This window comes from Mytilus galloprovincialis, chromosome 14 (genome assembly GCF_965363235.1).
Source record: "Mytilus galloprovincialis chromosome 14, xbMytGall1.hap1.1, whole genome shotgun sequence".
Taxonomy (NCBI): domain Eukaryota; kingdom Metazoa; phylum Mollusca; class Bivalvia; order Mytilida; family Mytilidae; genus Mytilus; species Mytilus galloprovincialis.
This window is the reverse complement of record NC_134851.1, coordinates 18,328,167-18,350,506: the sequence shown is the minus strand read 5'-3', so window position 1 is coordinate 18,350,506 and position 22,340 is coordinate 18,328,167. Positions and strand designations below refer to the sequence as shown.

The window sequence follows — 22,340 nt, the reverse complement described above, 5'->3', positions numbered from 1 at the left end:
GAACTTGGTACTTCTAGATTTACCAGAACAGCTAAAAAAGGAAATAACACGGGTAAACTGTACTATAACATACATGTATACCTTAATTTTAAATACCTCGCACAGTTGAGTTTTAATTTAATACATGTGTGTTTGTTCAATTCATTAGAGTGACGATGTTCAATTTAAATAAATTGAAACCAAAATGAAAATCAACACCGCTGGTTGTAAAAGAGAGACAAAGAAGCAAAAGAGACTTTCAACCTCATTAGTTGAAATAATGATGTGTGAAGATTTTTTTATTTGCCTGAGTTGCAATATAAAATAGAGGTATTTCAGAAATTAAAGTCTTCCTATAAAAGTATTGGATAGAAATGGACCGTCATGATAATACCAAAAATTGAAAATATGATTGCCTAGGGTTTGATACTACCTAAATCAATCATTGACCAGCAAGACGTACCTATAAGTAGTTTCCGGTTGCAGTAAGAACACCAGGGGGATTGAATCAGAAAGCTTTTGAAAGAAAAGAAAACTGTGCACTTATAATCAGAATGACTGCTGACTATGCGGTATGGGCCTTGCTTATTGTTGAAGGCTGTACGGTGACCTATAGTTGTTAATTTCTATGTCATTTTGGTCTATTGTGGAGAGTTGTCTCATTGGCAATCATACCACATCTTCTTTTTTTTTTATATTTGTCAAATAACAGAACAAATATTCAAAATATATGATCTGTATGCATACAACCACTATAAAAGTTAGGAAATCCAATTGAAGTACCAATTTATCGTTGGACATGTTAAAAATCCGTCAGTTCAGAACAATCTTAAATAAGAAGCTTTATGTTCTAATTCATAACTTCAAGCGAACACAAATTATTTACAAAAATAAACTCAACACCTTTGTATGGGATCAGCTCGCCTGACAGTGTGCAGCAAAGCTTTCATTTTATTAAAGACACATGCAAAAGATGAAATGTTCATCTGTTATTGTCTGCCTAGGCTGCTGCAGGTAACTAACACAAAAACCAATCTACAAAAATAAAGCAATGTTCATTATGTACTCAAAGACATTTAACGATTTTGTTCTTACACACATTAGTATTCACAATAATCAAAAACATCGATCACAATAAAATACATCAAGTCGGGTGGGAGGGTGGTAAACTTTACTGCACGAAAAGCGAACCTCGAATGACAATATTTACAACCGCCGAAAGTATAGTACGAAATATTTGAATTGACCTTATTCAAATATTATTGTCAGTTCTAACTCGACCAATGAAAAACATTTAACCTATTATATGCTTTCAACACGTGTATAGTTATAACAAATACACGTGGTAATGTTTACATACCGGTGTACATAACTTTAATAAATATATTTATGAAGGGTGAAAATATGGAGATTACGCGGTTAATTGCGGTTTTGCTCTAGTTTATACTAAGTTTCAATCATATTTTTTTACCGAATCGATTAAGGCAGTATGTGGGTAAGAAAATGCAATGTGAACAGATCTATTTTTAACTTAGACACATCGTTCATGCCAGGTTTTAGAAACATACGTACACAAACAGTCATTTTTGGAATCATGTCTTTCACCGGAAAAGATCGTCAATTTCGCACGCCTTCATGACGTCATTTACCAGATAGACGGCGTGCCTGTATCCCTGCTCTATTGAAAGTTTCCAGCACTTTCATAAACGTCATTATGTATGGTAGTATAGAAATAATTAATGTTCCGTAAGTACATAATCGAGATTGTCGTATGACCGAGGGAGGGTGACCATCCTTTTAGATTTTAATTTCCCAAATATTTTGTGCAGTATAAGATAAAACTTTTTCACCCGTTTGCTCGACATGTGTAGGAATATTCTATGCAGACATTTTTGTCACGTGGTGATGGAAGTCACATGACAGATTCGTCTGAAAACCGTATCCCGGAACTGGCCTATGTGAACAGATCTATTTTAACTTAGACACAGCGGATGGCCATTTCGGGTTTAGCAACATTAACAAAATAATATATAATGCAAGGAACTTAAGAAAATCCTACACGTCGGTCGATCTGTAAAAATATAAAACCCTAAACGTGAAGGTCAATTCCGTAAAACAGACAATTTACATTTTTCCTTTGTTATTTGTTGTCTGTGTCTTTTATCTCCATTACTAATACGTCTTCAATATACACACTTACTGTTTACATAAAATACATGTAACACAATATTTATACACGCAACTATTCAAACGTTACAACATTTTACTTTTAATACTCTTCACAATTAAGTTGTTTTTAAATATTATAGTTTAAAATTATCTGTTACTTATATGACATACACTCTAAATAGTATGTTTCAAAATATTCAATACACTTAAGTGATTTTAACCCCTTGTCTTTGTCACACGGATTTTAAAATTTTTTTGAAACGGATGTTTTTTTTTTTATCAGGCAAGTGGACATTTTGCTGTCAAGTAACTATCTCTTTACGTGTATTTTCATCAGCGAATTTAGTATATTTCATCTAAATACAGTCAACTCATTTATACCTCAATAAGAGCTAAACTTTTATAAAAAAAAGAGTTGTAATTCAAAAAGATTAAAAACTGAATGATAAATAGATATAAACCAGTCCACAAATGGAATGATAAAAGGCAATGTATATTTAATATAAATGTGTACCAGGGTAAATACTTGCACAATTGGTCTAATATTTACAGTGTTTTAATAACATTCTTATCAAAACCATTGATTGGAGGCAAATACGCGAAATTTTGTATTGCATGTTCTTGTAATTTCGTACTTTCACCAAAAATATTAAAAATCTATATTGGAACTTAAAATTTTAAACTTTGCTTACAATTTGTAATGCCTTTGCATCTATTTCAATACTTTTTTTCTCATCTTTGATTTAGAAGTGCTGATTTTTTTACTTATTTTCCGCAAAATGAATTTGACAGTAAACGTTGATTCCTGTATATTATATTTCATAATAGATTATAGAGTTCAAACTTGCGTATCGATACTTGTGTTGCCTACTATATAAACCACTTCAATGTAATTAGTTACTTTATGTAGGACGTTTTTCATTCAAAAATAGTTTTAAAAGACACGATCCGTTTAAAATTTGAATGAAGAGGGTTAGTAAAAGGAAACTTAATTAAAGATCCTCTCAACCGACATCGAATTAAAACGGATTTTATTATCAAAAGAACGTATTTTTATTTTTTAATTTATTATAGGATTTTAATGAACTTTTTCTCTCTAGGACCACATTAAAAGGCTATACTTTGGCATTGATAAATAAAAGAAGAACAACGGAAAACTAGAAATGCTTGTAGTAATACCTGTTCTACTATTAACAACAGGTAAGTGATCAATAATTGATTAACCTTTGCAAGAAGGTATGCTTCATCCCTCTTAAAATGTGGGCATACCTTTTATTTCAGTTTATCGGTAATTTGTGGGCTCACAGTGATAAAGTCAGTATCAAAAACAAAAAGTCCTTTATTCCATGAAATTTAGAAAATAATATTGATATCTAACGAGATAAAATGTATCTTACATTCCTAAAACTTTGGTTTGAAGTATGTCCAGTGAACGATAATTTACCGATATTGTCAACATCACGATGTCTACAGGATCGAGTCATTATTATGTTTACATTGTATTGTATCTATAATATACCTTCCGATTACATTATTTACATAGTATACATTGCGATGTTGAAAATATCGAGTCAAAATCGTGTTATTATTGATTGAAAAGTTTGAACCTTTGAATTTCACATCGTTCACATCGTCAACATCGCGAGCTTATAAGCACGATATCGTTACTATATTGTATACATCGCGATTTTGTCGGCGATGTTGGCTATGAAAACATGTTTGCGTTCATTATCGTTGCAGCTACATAGGACTACGTAGAATCATGACTATTGAACGTATAGCTTAAATTGAGAATGGAAATGGGGAATGTGTAAAAGAGACAGCAACCCAATAGCTGCTATATAGATTTGATAGAATATAGGCTAGCTACTCGTTCAGTAGACAAAAATCTACGTAGAACTACATGTACGTAAACGTAGCCGCAGCGATATTAAACGCAACCTTGGGTTTATAAGAGCTCTTACAATGTTCCCGATGTATCGTTCCTCTATCTTGTGTTTACATAGCATACATCGCAAAAATCATACATTGCAATGTTGAGAATAGCAAGTCAACATAGTTTTTATATTGTACACCAAGTCTAATATACCATCGTGTTTACATCGTTCACATTATTGACATCGCGGTGTTGACAAATTGTAGTTGAAAATGATTTGTGTTCTATGAGCCTCATTGATAAGGCAACAGACTCAACTAGCTCCAATATATGGATGAATTTAGTCAGAGTGCGTTGCCCGAATATAAAAAATATGGCAAATATGCAACCAATCATAATTCTTTCATTTGTATTTGTTCATCGCAAGTCCAGCATTGGTAAACGCTTCGATTCAAGTTTGACGTCCGTTGCTTTCGTTGATTGGTAATTTACATAAATACGAAGATGTGGTATGCAAATGTGGCTACTCTCCACAAGAGTCCAAATGATGATGATGATAAATGACTGCTTAACGTCCAGCGGTAAATTGATCTGCAGGACGACGAGAACCTGCTGGATATGTGATATGAATACTAGTAACCGTGTTTCGATCCTGACACACTGTAACGATTTGTAACGTGCTAGTTAACAAGGTAACAGTCCACTGAAAGACATATTGTCATACCCGGACACATTTCACTGACATTGAGCCAACCATTCTATGCTCTTACTCTTTAAAGCGGAGAAGCAACAAATACCAATTTTAAGGTCTGTGGTTTGACCCGATCGGGGTTCAAACAAAGATCATCCCGCAGTCGAGGCAAACAATCTACCACCCGACCACCGGGGCGGTGAGACCAATTGACGTACTATATTTAGCCATTGCATGTCATCGTATGGCCTTCAACATTGAACAAAACCTAAATTATTGATCATGATGTTGATATAAGAAATAAATATGTGATATGATTTCCAATCAGACAACTTTTAGCCATAGAACAAATAAAATAAAAATTAGCAACTTTTTTCACCGTGCGGCTTTGAAAAATGAGCGACCCCTATTCTATTTACTATGTTGTTTATTTATTAACTACTTTAATTATCGTGAGAATAACTTTGAAAAAATAAGATTGATAAAAAAGTATACACATATTCTGATTTCACAATAAAAAGTTTGTACATCTGAGTAATTATTTTCTCTAAATTTCTGAAGATATTTGTATATTATATATTATAGTCTACTACACATAAGTTCAGTTAAATGTTATTTTCAATTAATAAAATATTTTCAATAAATTTCAAATCTTTGCCATAAAAATCATGTCACGCTCTACAATGTATTTTGTCCCTCACGATTTAAAGAGATAATTGTAACAGGTTTGAATCATCTATGCATTGAAAAAAGTATTTAAGAATTTACAAACAAAACAATATTTTCATTGAAATAAATACTTACAGAATAATATTATACACAGATATCGAGTTTTTAAAAAATCTGTTGAAAGTACAAAGCTTGTATCTGATAAGAATATATGAGCAAGAGAGGACGAGGTTTTATTTTTAAAATGTATATACTTAGAGAAGTTTTAAATATAACCATAACGAGAGAAAATATGTGGCAAAAAAAATGTCTATATAAAAAGAATGATGTGGTATAATTGCCAATAAGACAACTCACCACAAGAGACCAAGTGACACAGATATTAACCACTATAGGTCACCATACGGCCTTCAACAATGACCAAAGCCCATACCGCATAGTCAGCTATAAAAGACCCCAAAATGACAAATGTAAAACAGCTTAAACGAGAAAACTACATGTAACTGCCAAACTTATGTACAAAAAATGAACGAAAAGCAAATATGTTACACATATACAAACGACAACCACTGAATTAAAGGCTCCTGAAATGAAACAATCACATACATAGAGAATGTGGCGGGGTTAAACATGTTAGCGGGATCCCAACCCTCCCCTTAACCTGGGACAGTGGTGTAATATTACAACATGAGAACGAACTATAATAACTATCAGTAGAAAAAGACTTCCACTCATCAGATGGATAAAAATAGAAATACTACGCAGAGTGGACATGGAAACTCCAAATTTTTCATCAATTTCCGTCAAGTTGTCCGTGTCTCCCCAAAATGTTACCACGTCCAAATTGAACGTTTTTTGCACGGAACTTATGAAATGTAACGTAATTTATATATATAATTCTTTTTTCCATTAACTGAAAGTTTAGCATTTTTGTGTCATAAGCTACATAGCATTTAACATGATCTGTGTAATAATATATTTTTTGGAGAAATTTTTTAATAATTTCTCTGAAAAGGTAATACATCACCACGAAAATTTTACTTAAATCATATTGTTGTAAACTATGTGCTGATCTTAAAGGCGCAATTGTTTTGATTAATAATAACTTATCGACTTTGGAACCTAGAAACATGTATGTGCCTGCTAGAACGAATGTTTGTTGTATACACTAACAGTCATATCCACGCATCCACAAACATTATAATCTTCTTGAAAGACACCTATTTGGGATGATGATAGTACGGAACGCGGATAAAAAGACCATAAAATTATTCGCTATTTATAGTTCGAAAACTACAGTTAAAGGCGGTTGATAACATTTATTCTTTTAAAGTACTAAACAGCTTTGGTTCTGGCTGTTTCCACAAGATGTACATGCCTAGACTAAGCTACTTGTGATGACGGAATCCTGAGCATCATAGAGGATATATGCATTTTGCAACAATTGACATGAATGGGCAGTGACAAATACTTGAAATATATATTTTCAATAAGATTATGAGGAAATAAAGTTTATTTGTCAAAAATATATAATCAGTCATGTATACAGTGTTTTTATTTTCTTAATAAGAAGTTAAACATCTTAATGCCAGCTGTATTAAATACAGTGCAAAGCTTTGGCTTTTTGTACAGAAGTCGGATGAAATAATTTTAAAAAACTACGTCGAGTAACGTTACCATTACTAAACCGAACTCTGTGCGTTACGTCATATCTCATGACGAAAATAAACTCCGCATCTACATCTACATCTACATCTATACGTTGAATTGTCAATCTTGCCCAATACTGAACGTTTCCGGTGGTCTCAAGAAAAAGATAAATTTTATAAGATAAAATATTTTAAAATAAAAAATTCCGAAAGGAAATCTGTCAACTAGGCAAACACTCTTAAGCCTAACCTATTGTTAAGTGTTTCTCGTTGGGTTCGTTGTGTGTTTGCTCTCTTTTATGCTATTGATGGTCAAAGCAAACCCCTTGTGGAAATCAAGACATTTGAATTTAAAGAGATTTTTCGAATGAATAGTCATGTGTTGATCCTTAATCTTTATCTTATAACATGCATTTACTTTTAATAGACTATTTATCAAGAAAAAACAAAGAGTACAAACAATAAGTAATTATATAATTAAATATACACCAACACAGATAAGGGAGCAACCATTTCACTTCAAAAAGTGTGTGGGGGGGGGGGGGGGGGTGACTGAGTCAGATATTTGTTTCGTCCAATACACGAACTTTTTTTTTGTTTTTTGACGCTATCAATCAATTATGTTTTCTTTAAATTTAACACTATAAGGTATGAGGAATCTAGATTCAGAAAACCTACAAAACAATTGTCTACAAAATACTACTTCGGAAACTAAAGACTAACAACAGGAACACACCAACACACGACTTCAGGTGCTCCGGAAGAATAAGGGAATCATTATCAACAAGTACATTGTAGCACATGTCGGGTTGCCCATAGCAAGTACAATATCGATGGCATTGTTTGGTGTCTTTTAAAAAAAAAAAAAAAACAGAGGACGGAGTTTCCGTAACAACTACTGGAGGATATCAATTTTCATCTTTGACACAGATATTCCACACCAATCAATAATAAATAGATATAGGAAGATGTGGTGTGAGTGCCAATGTGACAACTCTCCATCCAAATAACAATTTAAAAAAGTAAATCATTATAGGTCATTGTACGGCCTTCAACACGGAGCCTTGGCTCACACTGAACAACAAGCTATGAAGGCCCCAAAATTACTAGTGTAAAACCATTCAAACGGGAAAACCAACGGTCTAATCTATATAAAAACGAGAAACGAGAAACACGTATAAATTACATAAACAAACAACAACTACTGTACGAAGCCTTAATAACGACAGAAAAAAACTATCGAAGGGAAATAAATTTAGTGTTGTCAAATCGTACACTTTTGCCTAACCGGTTACTCGTATAATCGTTCGACCGATTAACCGGTTAACCGGTAGTTTAAGCTGATGTTTGAAAGCCTTATCAATGGTACCCTACACATCGATATAAGAAGATGTGATATGAGTGTCAATGTGGCTTCTTTCCATATAAGTCATACATTTTCGTTTTTATAATACGATGAATTGAAGTTTGTCCTTTGGTATTATAAGGCTTGTCTGTGAAGATTTCTAGCGAAATTTGACTTTTAATAATCAAATACACGATACTAACAATGGCGTTTGTACTAACTTCAGAGTAAAAAAAATATGTCATGATCTCGTAGAATTTGATATGTCTGAAACCGGTGATTCTTTCATTTTGTCTTGTTGTCTCCAAAAATAATGTGAGGTGTTTCAATTTAAATTGATTAATCCTGATATTCGTACCATCAAGTAAACATTGATTACATTCACGTTGGTTTGCTTTTTACAGTTTTTGAGTTATAATTTAGTTTAAAGTATGACAAAGACTTGCACGACGGAGATTGCACATTCAGATGTAGGTCTACACAATATAAGATCAAAATGAAATAATGAAGTAAATTGTAAAATTTAATCGTATTACTGATTAAAAATTACTGAAAAACATGTGACTAATCATGATGTTTCCTTAAGATTTTGCCTTGAGCTGAAAGACAACTTCTAATTAATTTTATATTTTTGGATTAACAATAGCAATTAATATACTGGACCTTTGATCCGTCAAATTAATTACCACGACGACAATTTTTAAAGAAAGAACTATTTAATGATTTTAATATAAATTCAAATCAAATCTATTAAAATTGAAAAAAGTCCGGTTAACCGGTTAGCATTTTTGGTATTCGGTATTCGGTCGTTCGAACGGTTAACCGGTTAACCGGTTAACCGTTGACAACACTAGAAATAATGACTTTAATCATCATGATAGGAAATACAAGCTTTAGAAATTGTCAGATAGAATAGTAGATGATTACAAAGAAGACAACAACCAGATCAAAGGACAGAAAACAGCATCCGGAGGCGGGCTTTAACTAGCTTTATATTTGATTACACGTACATTGTAGTTTAAAAAAAATATCAAATTATGGCTGCAATATACTAATTGTCTATTTGTAGCTATTACAAATGTCGAACCAGCCTATAGTTTTGCATTGGAAGACAATCTGAGATCGTCCCTTGGAATCGGAACAACCTACAATCTTTTTGTCAGACCTTTAGCTCAAGTAAATGTAACTGTGGCGTTAAATATCATTACTCTTAATTCGTTGGTAAGTACACAAAACATTGAATTGTTCTTTATCATGCGATGAATCATTCTACCATACAGATGTACAGATAAAACAAAGATTTAAACGTATAAATGACAAAGTCTCCTTGTATCCTGCTTCTGTTGCAAGCACACGGTTTTGTGAAACTACTGTTTACATGACAGTTTAATTGGGGGGTCATCATTGTGGTCTGCGTTTAAGTCAGGTCGATTTAATTTAAATACATTTTTAACGATTGGCATGTTAAAAAATGTACAAAATAGATACCAGAATCTATAAGACAATATATATTATGTGTCTTTGAATATCAGGTGCTTTTCCTCGGTTCGGAACAGGAGTATTAAGTCGCTGAAGCTCGCATTACCACCTGTTTCTTAGCCTCGTACTAATACAGCTCATATTTACAGACACCAACATTTATTGTCTATTTTTCTACCTACTATATATACTGATATCTTCATTTAATTGTGAGAATAATCGATATCTACACTTCACTAGGGAGATAACCAATTTATAAAGACAGATATCTTAGATATCTAAGAAGGTGAATAAAATCTTCTATTGATCCGTAGAGGGTCAGTATCGAATCATATAACTTATATTAACAACCACAGGCACTTGTTTCTATCCATGGGAAGTCCACTATCAAGGAGTAGTTAGTCATTAATATACGTTGATAGTGGGGCTTCCATGGATAGAAACAAGTGGCTGTGTTAACAACCCAAAATTTATCGCTAGTCTGTCGTGTAATTGCATACTATACAGATATCGCTTCAAAGCTTCTATCACTGTCAGTCTATTCGATTTCGCTGTGACATTTGATCGATACACATTTATTGAATACTGTTAGTCCATGAAAGTTGAAATTGAATGTAAAAACTCACACACATGAGATGAGAACTTTGAGGATTTTAGATACAAAGTTCAAGGGGTTTCAATGTAAATGTCACACAGACATAACATCGGATATTTGTAGATTTGCAAATCATATAAGAGTAATATAGAGGGGTACCTTTTCGGGACGTCCGGATCGGGTGTTTTTACGCTTGGGATTTCGGGATTGATCCTTTCGGGATCCGGGGATTTAATTTCTTTAAATTCGGGACCTCGGGATTTCATAGTTTTAAGCCCGGGATTTCGGGATAACTTAAAGGACCCCTCCGACCCCTCCCCCTCCTTATAAATATACTACCACGAATTGATATTATTTGAAAGGGAATTAAATGAAGTGGTTGTGGATTTAAAAAAAAGTTAATATGCATCACTGTTATTTCTGTTTTTCATCTAAATATAGTGACTGTCAGATTATTCATGATACACTATCTGTTTTTCGTTTTAGAGTATAAGTGACCAGTCGATGTCAATAGCTGGATATCTAACAATGGTAAGACAGAAATACAGGTGCTCGAAATCAGTTTCCTTCCAATCTGACAGATATCGGAAAATATCTACTATTTGCCCGACCTCAGAAATAAGTCTGCAATCTTCCTTGTATTGGGCAATCGTATAATTTGTCTGTTCGACATTGAAAAACTATCTTCTGCCAATATCTACCAACATTTGGTCAAATTCCTAATTTTTATACATTTTTATGGTATTTTATAAGATAAAATTTTGAATAGAAATACGGAATGTGTCAGAGAGACATCAACCTAACCAGAAATCAGCAAACATCCGAAGGCTATCAAAGGGTCTAGATTCATTTGTCTCCTTAACAAAATGTAATAAACGTCACACTAAACTCCCAAATAAACTAAATTTGAACAAAAACACACAAGACTAAAAAGGCCAGAGGCTCCTGACTTTTGACAGATGCAAAAGTGCGGCGGGATCAAACATATTTTGTGAGATCTCAATTCGCCCCTGTACCTCTAACCAATGTACTAGAGTAAGCACACAGCAATACATACAGTAAAATTCAGTTTAAAAACTCAATACATTCATAACCTTATCAAGTCTCTATGTACTCCGTTTTAATTACAGTTTTGGGATGATCAGAGGTTAGACTGGTCACAAGATGTTACCTATAATACAAATATACCGGCTATTTACAGTAACGAAGAATATATATGGCGACCGGCTCTTATTATTGAAAATTCGTAAGTCAATTCATTGTTTGAAAAAAAGTTTTTTTTTGTTTCTAACTCAGACTATATTTTAAAGACTTAAAGAATGCGTGACGTTCAGTCGGTACCTCCCATATATAAAACGTGCAAGTTTTGATTTTCGTAATTTAACAAATCTTTTCTATTACAATTATTGAAACTTATATTGAAATAAGTCTCATATCCATTTAATGAAAACAAGATTCCCCACAAAAGAAGTCCAGTGGGTAAACTGCAGTTTAAAATAATCATCCTGGGACTTCTCCCGTGTGTCAGAAAACTGTCTTTTACTTTAGTAAGGCAGCAACCATTTGATTTTCTGGGGGGGGCTATGGTTTTTTTTGGAAAAAAAAGTTTGTTTCCAGTTTTTGGAGAAAAAAATAATTTGTTTTTGATTCTGAGAAAAAAAAATTGTTTGTTTCACCCTCAGCTGCCACTATATGTAATGCTAAAATTGAAAGAAAAAAATTGTTTTCGACTTGTCGCGAAAAAAATAGATTGTTTTTCGCCGCAGGCGAAAAAAAAAGTTTGCACAGAAAAAAAAACCATAGCCCCCCCAGAAAATCAAATGGTTGCTGCCTAAGGGTGTTCAATTTGCGTAAAGAAGTGTGTTTAAATCCACAACACTGTCCGATAGACTTTTGAAAATTATTTTATCCCACAGGGTGTCAGCATCTCATTAAATTAAAGAACATTTGAAACAAATCCATACTATGGAGTGCATACTAGGTACACTGTGGCGAGACTATATTTCTAAACCTATCTTACAAGTTCCTTTTTTTTCAAAGGCAGTTTAAATTCCCCTTTGTCACATATAAAAAGAAGATGTGGTGTGATTGCTGAATTACCTTAAAGAACATATATTAAAAAGAAGATACTTAATTATCTCATTCCAAATAAATTAGGTGCTCTACACGCATGGATACATTATCTTTATTCAGAATACATAAGATGTTGTACATTAATTCATTATCTTATTTCGAATACGTAAGATGCTAGATCTTATTCTGAATACGTAAGATGCTAGATCTTATTCCGAATACGTAAGATGCTAGATCTTATTCTGAATACGTAAGATGCTAGATCTTATTCTGAATACGTAAGATGCTAGATCTTATTCCGAATACGTAAGATGCTAGATCTTATTCCGAATACGTAAGGTGCTTTACATTGATACATCATCTTATAACGAATACATGTACGTATACATGGTTTTACACTAGTAATTTTGGGGCCCTTTATAGCTTATTATTCGATGTGAGCCAAGGCTCCGTGTTGAAGGCCGTACATTGACCTATAATGGTTTACTTTTATAAATTGTTATTTGGAGGGAGAGTTGTCTCATTGGCACTCACACCACATTACTATATCTACGTAATATACTTCACATTGATACAGTTCCTTATTCCGAATACGTAACATGGTTGCATTGATACTTGATCTTATTCCGAATACGTAGGGTGCTCCTATAATAATAATAATAATAATAAATTCTTTATTTAACGAAGGTAACTCATTTAACATACAATTGTTAATCTCACACAAGGCCTTCACACACTCATTGATACCTTTTCTTATTTCGAACACGTAAGATGCTTTACATAGATACAATGTACCTTATCTTATTTCGAATACGTAAGATGCATTACATTTGAAAATTATGTTATTTCGAATACGTAAAGTGTTCTACATTGGTACATTATGTTATTTCGAATACGTACATGTACATGTAAGGTGTTCTAAATTGGAACATGATGTTAAATCCAATACGTAAGGTGTTCTACAATGATACATTATGCTATTTCGGATACGTTAGGTGTTCTATACACATGGAAAAAAGTATTGCAACACCTTGAATTTTTAAAACTTGAAAAATCAGCCTCTTATTTTGGATGGAATATGATGAAATAATTGAAAAATAATATTGAAACATAATTAATGATAACATTGGCATTAAAGCGAACAAAAAAATGTTTGAAATTTTTTTTTATCTTACCACAACTTTGATAACAAAATGAAGTCTTTTTTTACAAAAAATGCATTTTACAACTTTTACTGTAGTTGAACTTTACAATCTCAGACATTTCCAAAATTAATCTTAAGATGATTGTTCACATCATGGTTGATTGTTATATGTCAAATAATAAGTATTTTGTGCGCAGCCTCCATTCAAACGGATAAGCGCCTCTAAACATCTTCTAATTCCTGCCATAAGTCGACTAATATGTTTCTTAGGTAACAACAACCATTCCTGATGAAGGGCATTGTTTATTTTATGACGTGTTTGAACTGGTGTGTCCTTTCGCGCACTTTACGGCCAATAGTGTCCCATATATGATCGATTTGGTTCAAATCCGGGCTACGATCGAGCCAAGGAAGATAAAGAGAATTTCATTGGAACAAAGGATCTTCCTCTACGATACTAATTTCCAACGTTTGCGAGCTCTGCACTACATTGGATACGGACAACTGTGTGTCTGTCCGTAAGTAAAGGTCCCCGAAATGGTCTTATCGCACGATAACCAGTAGCGATGAGTCGATTTCGAACAGTTCTTGTTTAAAGGCTCCTGTATGACCACCATTCTCTTTTAAGGATTGTATTGTTTGCAATGGGTTTCCTTTTGACCAACCTTCATTTTGCTTGATTTTCCCTAGCAGATGTTATAGGAGGTCTTCTTGATCTCGGAAGGTCTTTAACATCGTTTGTTGCCCGAGTTTTATTCTCAAAACGACTTATAGTGGAAAGGTGATGAACAACAATACGTGCAATTGTCACAGCGACATACCTGCTTCTCTAATGCTGATAATATGCCATCTTGCTTCAGTTAAGAGTTGTAGATGACCAATTTCAAGGTGTCCATCACATAACTTTATAAAAACTTGGTTATTTAAAGTGTTGAAAACAATGAGGATAAAAATCTCTTTTTTTATTGTTTACGGATACAGTTGCTGCATGTGCAGATAAGAACTTATCGAGTCGATAGTTATTGATTAAATTCAGGTGAGATTTAAATAATGTTTAACTAGTTCGATTTAAACAAATTATATCACAAAAAAATAAAGAGTGTTTTTTTTTAATTTGAATTTCAATTTGGTGTTGCAATATTTTTTGTCCATGTGTATACATTGGTACATTATGTTATTTCAAATACGTTCTACATTGGTACAGTTTCTTATTTCGAATACTTTAGGTGTTCTACATTGGTACAATATGTTATTTCGAATACGATAGGGGTTCTACATCGGTTCATTATGTTATTTCGAATACATGTGTACGTTTTGTGTTCTACATTGGTACATTATCATATTATATTCCCGAATATGTTATGCATTATGCAAATGTATTTATCTCAAAGTAGACCAATATAGAAAAAAAATATATTTTAAAATACTGCTGCAAAAACATGCCTAAACACTTTGGATTATCATATAAAGTTAAATGTGTTATCTTTTGTCCTTCTTTGTAGCGTGCGTGATATTTCGATAGTGAGTGACGCAAATGTCCTGATGAAAGTTCAATCGAGTGGCTCTGTCATTTGGACACCCTCTGGAATCTACATTACACACTGTGAGACAGATGTGACATATTATCCTTTCGATACCCAATCATGTGATGTCATTATTACCACGTGGGGTTATACGTCAATAGAGATAGCACTGTATGTTTCGCAGGAAGCTGTTCGTTTGGAATACTACAAGGAGAACGGAGAATGGACATACCAAGGGTTTTCAGCCTTTACGACCTCAAATACTAGAGAGGGTTCTTCTACACCAGAAATAACGTTCACATTAATATTCAAGCGTAGACCGGTATTCCACGTGTTGAATTCCCTGATTCCAATGGTTCTGTTAGCGTTCCTGAGTTCAATGGTATTCAAATTACCGCCAGATTCGGGAGAGAGGATAGGATATTCTCTAACTGTTCTACTAGCATACGCTGTCTATCTCACTATTATATCTGATAACATGCCGTCCACATCAAGTTCTACCTCTGTTTTAAGTAAGTATGTCTAAGAATAAACATCAAGAAATTGTAGGATGCTAATATCCTTTGAATTGCATGTAAGTTTTTAGCATCGCCATTAATGAAAATCGTGTATTTTGTTGGAAATGTTTTTTAAAAGTCATTTAATTAAACACCAGCTATTGTCTTTTTGAATCAGAATTATTGAAACAACAGTGTTTCAAATTAAACCGTGAAGAATGAATATATAGTCAATATATCTTAAATCTTATGAAATTCTTGTATTTGTTTCATAGTTTTTGAAAGGAAAAAGCTGACAATGGTAAATGAATGACAAACCTAGACAGAAACATTTCCCGCCAAATTTTCCAATGCCTATATCTCAGAAACAAGGACACGGACTTATAAATTGTTTCTTTTTTTTTTAAGTTCTGTTTTTTTTTTAATTATCAATTTATATCAGACTTGTAAAACGATTTGTTAATTTGAAATAGAGTAGCGTATATCCTAAAAAGAAACACGAATTTTGCAGAAATGTTCTTTCAAATTGTTATTCCAGCTCTTTACCTATTTGCAAGTATTATGTTTCCAATTGGTTGTTGCTATACGAAATTTTTACGATTGACTTGGGGAGGCCTGCTACGAATGATACCGACAACAAAGTTAGGTGTTTTATACACCATTGTCTAGACATATCAATCTAGATTCACGGCATAACAAGTTTCAGTTGACAATCTTGAAATCGAAATATAACGGAAATTCCCGACCGGGATGATATTTTAAAAAATGCGAGTTAATTACCCTGTGTTGATGTGTTAAGTTATATAAGAACTTCTTTTTTATGAAACAAGTGCCTACATATCTACATGTACCTTTATTATTTCTCGCTGCGAGTTGTCATAATTATTTACTGGGCTGTGTATTGGATTATCACCAACGATACGATTTGAAGTACTATACTTTTTATAAGATATTTCTTTTTCAGCTATTTATTTACTGTTTGTCCTAGCTTTAGGTGTCCTGTCCGTTATCATAACTATATATGTATTAGATTGTCATCATAAAGACGAACAAATTCCAGTTCCCAAATGGCTTATGAAGATGTCGACTAGCTGCTTGGCAAAATTTGCATGTTGGAAAGATAGTTCATGTTTGTGTGGACGAAAAGTGCAACCATACGGAGAAGCTAAAGAAAGTGTACCTGAAACCACCGAAAAGCATTCTGGGGAATTTAATTCATTGACATGGAAAGATATAAGTCAAATATTAGATGGATTTTTCTTGAGATTGTATTTACTTGTTATTTGTTTTATGACATTAATATTGTTTCTAACATTAGTGATTGGATATTACATCAAATAATATTGTACATATTTGTCACTGGTTGTTATGATTATAGTAACAGGAATAATTTGTATAGTAAATAATTTGAATATCATTGGAAGTCATACTGTAGGTTGTGAAAATCAAATAATAGGATACATTGGCGTTGGTAGTTTATTATATCAAATGAATGAATGTCGGCACATTTTGAATGCCGATGGAAAACAAATTATATTGTATATATAAGCTATGGTACAAAACAGTACTTACACAGCACAAAAACACTCACAAGCATGGAACAACTATATACATTTCATGTCAATATATACATTGTGTACTGTCAGGTAACTCTTTGAATAGTTTTACTTAGTCTTAGATAAGTATAAATTTACATACAATAGGTTAATTTCATGATTAAAGTTTTAGTATGAGGACAAATTACAGTCCTGTTGAAACAAATGATAGACGATATTGCTTACTAAATGTAGTTAGTTGTGTCCAAATGTATTATCAACCGATTCTGTTAGAATCCATCAGTGATAAAAATAAAGAAATTTAAACAATAAAATTAATAATCTACGATGTCAATTAAATTTTTGTTCATTATTACATTTTGATAGTCCTCATCACACTGTTAAACATCCGCCACATCACATGATAGTTTACTTCATTCGAATATCAATTTACACATATGTCAGTAAGTTTATGACACTTATGCTCTATAGCATGATTCTAGGAAGAATCACCAAGGTAAATATAGGTACAACAGACTGTATGCCATGAAGACAAACCGAACCATCTGAAAAAGTAGAAAAAGTCGTATCAAAATTGTACTGTTTAGTTCGAACCAACATGTGTTTGATAACTCATTTAAAAATTTGATATTTTACAAATGTATGTTATATAATTAAAACTCATTTCAACATTCGTCATTTGTGTTAATTTTGAGGAATACACACAAAACTTTCAATTTAATTGTGATAAACTGGTACATTGTATGCATTGGTCTGGTGCCCTGTCGGGATTTTGTGATACAATGGTATCTATGATTCTTAATAACTATATCAGTTTATGTTTTTGTAATTTTGTATTTTCATTGATAATGATTCTCTCTTGCATACAAATGTTTTTCTACCCTTCTCGGGCAGAAAAATGAATATTTGTTTTAGCCAAATTCTATATAATACTACACAAAAAATCAGGAGAAAACAGGAACTAATTACAGAAGGTTCCGCTCGCACAATGACATGTCCATGTTTTAGAGAACCTCATAATCAACCATACCCTAAATTCTTCAGAAACTACATTTAACCACAACGTCAACGTGTTACAGATATAACGGACTATGATAAACTGTTGATAATAGAAATTACATTTAAATTTTTTTAAAGTATTGTTATATTTTTGCAAGCAACGACTTATTTCACTTTTGCGTAAAAGCGAGACAAAGAAATATCTATGAATTACATCTGCCTATAACACATGGTTTCCAATATTTGAAGAAGAAAAAATGTTGACGAATAAGTAAATAAACAAGTTTGAATATGCGACCTGTATTTTTCAAAATGATAATATGAAAAAGGCAATACTTCAAAGAAGCATTTCATCGCACCTGATTTAATGACCAATCCGGCAGTTTTGTTGATCAAACCTGTAGTATCTTTGATCACTGAAATAAATGTACAATGTATTAACCGATGCGAATGTAACTTCCATCTGACTTTCGGGGCACCTTGTGTTATAAAGGTTCAGCCACAGTGTTATATTGGGTTCGTGTTGCTCAGTCCTTAATGAACTTTGTACATTAACGCTTGTTTGTTGTTTTACTGTGTTTTGTTTGTCGTGGCGTTGTCAGATTTAATCAAAGTATGGTTTTTTATTGTGAATTTCGATATTGTTTGTTTTTCTAAACTCCATAGAAAAATACATAGAGGTGTTAGAATTATTTTTACATTATATTTTATAGAATCGGGACAATTTCTAGGTTGATTGGGATATAAATTGATTGTTGTTTGTGATATAGAAGACAAAAATAAATGCTTAATTCAGACGGAGAGACGGTCTCCTCGTGCATCTGATATATAAAAAAACACGTACATAAAAATTATATATTAATTACAAATTTGACTAAAATCGAAAAAGTTCATTTTACATTTTACGAAGTGGAGGTACACAATATAGCATACGTCTATGTAGGAAATTGTATTTTAGTTCTACTATTTATACTATAAAACAAGTTTTTTAGTTTAATTTCATCCTATATAGAATCCAAACTCTGACTTGTTGAAAAACCCGATTCCGATCAGTTTTAGATTTCGCTAAGTGAGCTTTTCTCATCACTTTGCGTCCGGCGTCCTTCGTCGTTAGCTTTTACAAAAATATTCTCCTCTGAAATTACTGGGCCAAATTCAACCAAACTTGGCCACAATCATCGTTGGGGTATTTAGTTTAAAAAATATGTGGCGTGACCCGGCCAACCAACCAAGATGGCCACCATTGCTAAAAAAAGAACATAGGGGTAAAATGTAGTTTTTGGCTTATAACTCTGAAACCAAAGCATTGATAGCAAATCTGATATGAGGTTTAATTGTTTATCAGGTCAACATCTATCTGCACTGAAATTGTCAGACGAATCGGACAACCCGTTGTTGGGTTGCTGCTCTGGAATTGCAATTTTAAGGAAATTATACCGTTTTTGGGCTATTATCTTGAATATTATTATAGATAGAGATAAATTGTAAACAGCAATAATGTTCAGCAAAGTAGGATTTACAAATAAGTCTGCATAACCGAAATGGTCAGTTGACCTCTTTAGGAGTTATTGCCCTTTATACTCAATTTTTAACCATTTTTCGTAAATCCTTGTAATCTATTACAAAAATCTTCTCCTCTGAAACTACTGGGCCAAATTAATCCAAACTTGGCCACAATCATCTTTAGGGTATCTAGTTTAACAAATCAAGATGGCCGCCATGGCTAAAAATAGAACATAGGGGTGAAATGTAGATTTTGGCTTATATCTCTGAAACCAAAGCATTTAGAGCAAATCTGACATGGGGTTAAATTTTTTATCAGGTCAAGATCTATCTGCCCTGAAATTGTCAGACAAATCGGACAACCTGTTGTTGGATTGCTGCCCCCGAACTATTAATTTTAAGGACATTTTGACGATTTTAGTTTTTATTTTGAATATTATTATAGATAGCGATAAACTGTAAACAGCAATAATGTTCAGCAAAATAAGATCTACAAATAAGTCAACATGACCAAAATTGTCAATTGACCCCTTAAGGAGTTTTTGCCCTGTATAGTCAATTTTCATAAATTTTTGTTAATTTTTGTAAATTTTTAGGAAATATTTTCCACTGTAATTACTGGGCCAAGTTCATTATAGATAAAAATAATTGTAGCAACAAGAATGTTCATTAAAGAAAGATCTACAAACACATTACCATCACCAAAACACCATTTTGTCATGAATGTATCTGTGTCCATTGTTAATATGCACAAAGACCAAGGTGAGCGACACAGGCTCTTGAGAGCCTCTAGTTTAGTGTAATCAGTGTTTTAAGATTTGTGTTGTGAAGGATTCGTTAAATTAATTCTTACATTTTGTTGACGGGTTGCCTTTACCATCGCGGTACTTCTCTAAACAGTTGTTATATGAACAGAAATGGTTTTCTTGGAAACTACAATTGTCTAAATTAAACATGTTTAATAAAAAAGCATTATTAAAATAAACATTAGAATGTCGTTATTCAGACCAGGCAAAAATGTATTTTACAACAAATTTTCCAGCTTGTTGTTGTTAAAAGCCGTACTGTGTTGTTTTGTCTGTGTCATGTTGGTCTATTGTGGAGAGCTGTCTCATTGCCACTCATACCATTTCTTCTTATTTCTATAAAACAATCGACTTCAAACAGTGACGTTAGAGTTATTCTTTTGAAAGTGTACGACCGCCATCATGAATAGGTTGACTTTATTGGAATACCTGTTTCACCTTTGACGGATATGCTCCAGATGTTGTAACCTCAATTCCGTCGTCGTGATCTCGAATTTGGTATTACCGAAATAGACTAGTCAGTTTACTAACAATCTTTTTCAATTCTAAAACGGTAATTTTGATCTAAACTCTCACATACAATCTGAACAATAAGATCAAAATTAATATAAAAATGGCAATGGCGGGTGCCACATGTAGAGTGTGATCTGCCTCATTTTCTGTAGAACCTGCAATTGACTTGGGATTTTGAGTAATTTGTTTCGCTCAGCATTTTTAAAACTTGCTTGTTATGTTTTATCTGCCGTTTTTGTTGTTATTGTATCCGTTATGTTTTGATTTGTGTAAGTGTTTAACCATCAACTACTACAACATATCAAAACCACAATGAGATATCTAAAGATAAAGAATTTTCTTTGCCACTACACACCACCAAAGTATGTAACCGATTCCTTTAGCTAATAATGTGATTTCCATATTTATTAGTAACCATGTACGTAGTTTGCAAAATTTTCAGGTGGTCGTTTGTTAAATGACTTGTCTGCTAAAGAACTGAAAAATGTTTTCGCTTACTATCTTTTTATTACGTTGCATTTTGAAGCAAGAGCAAATACTGGTAGGCCCTGAGTATAATAATATGATTGTGTCCAGCTACGTATCTTCCTGTATGCCTTTAGCATTTTATTAGATGTTAAAAATTTTGAAACTCTAGTTCAACGCATTTGTCTAGTTCCACCACGATTTATGTTCAGGGACGTACATATATATTTATAAGGAATTTCCAACTTGACATAGAACCCTAATCCATTATCATTGCAATTTGTATGGAACATATTACATATAGTTTAATTTTCATTATAAATTTGACATAAATCCTAGAAATAACTGTTTAGATAAAACAAAAAAAATGTCAAGGTCAAGAATTCACTTCAAGTTAACGTAGCGTGTAACCAAATACTTTTTTTATTTAATGCTTATACTTTGTATAGATCAACAACGATTGCCAGAACACCGTTTGTGGTTTATCTTTACAAGAAAGGTACATACTTAACAAAACTTTTATCTAAAACTTACGATTTAGCTCTGTTCCAACCCTAATAAAATTCACCAGGGTAAATACACAAATAAATGAAAAAGTTTTCATTTTACTATTTTCTATATGATAAATTTCATGTGAAAATTTTATTTTCTATTTTTAACCACTGGACGGGAAGTATTTAACATAAACGGATTATATTGAACTTTGAAATATACGGAACAAATAATGTGTATTTAAATATATGTTTCAATGATCTGTTTCGAAAAGGAAATTGAACATTATATCAATAACCTTCAATTTCATTTTGTGC

At 32.7% G+C, this 22,340-nt stretch overlaps 1 protein-coding gene and 1 long non-coding RNA gene across 2 annotated transcripts; one reads left to right on the top strand and one right to left on the bottom strand.

Moving 5' to 3' along the window:
• The first annotated feature begins 3,213 nt into the window (after window positions 1–3,213).
• Window positions 3,214–17,571, top strand: LOC143058499 (acetylcholine receptor subunit beta-like). The gene is made up of 6 exons (XM_076232010.1): window positions 3,214–3,348; window positions 9,448–9,599; window positions 10,939–10,983; window positions 11,583–11,698; window positions 15,172–15,704; window positions 16,654–17,571. Exons 1-6 carry the CDS (start codon window positions 3,312–3,314, stop codon window positions 17,028–17,030), a joined length of 1,260 nt encoding a protein of 419 aa, XP_076088125.1. The 5' UTR covers window positions 3,214–3,311; the 3' UTR covers window positions 17,031–17,571.
• On the bottom strand, window positions 17,152–22,187 carry LOC143058500 (uncharacterized). The gene is made up of 4 exons (XR_012973092.1): window positions 22,066–22,187; window positions 20,601–20,690; window positions 18,604–18,660; window positions 17,152–17,790 (listed from the first exon to the last, which is right to left on the bottom strand). It is a non-coding gene; the product is annotated as an uncharacterized LOC143058500 (long non-coding RNA).
• Between the last annotated feature and the right edge of the window lie 153 nt (window positions 22,188–22,340).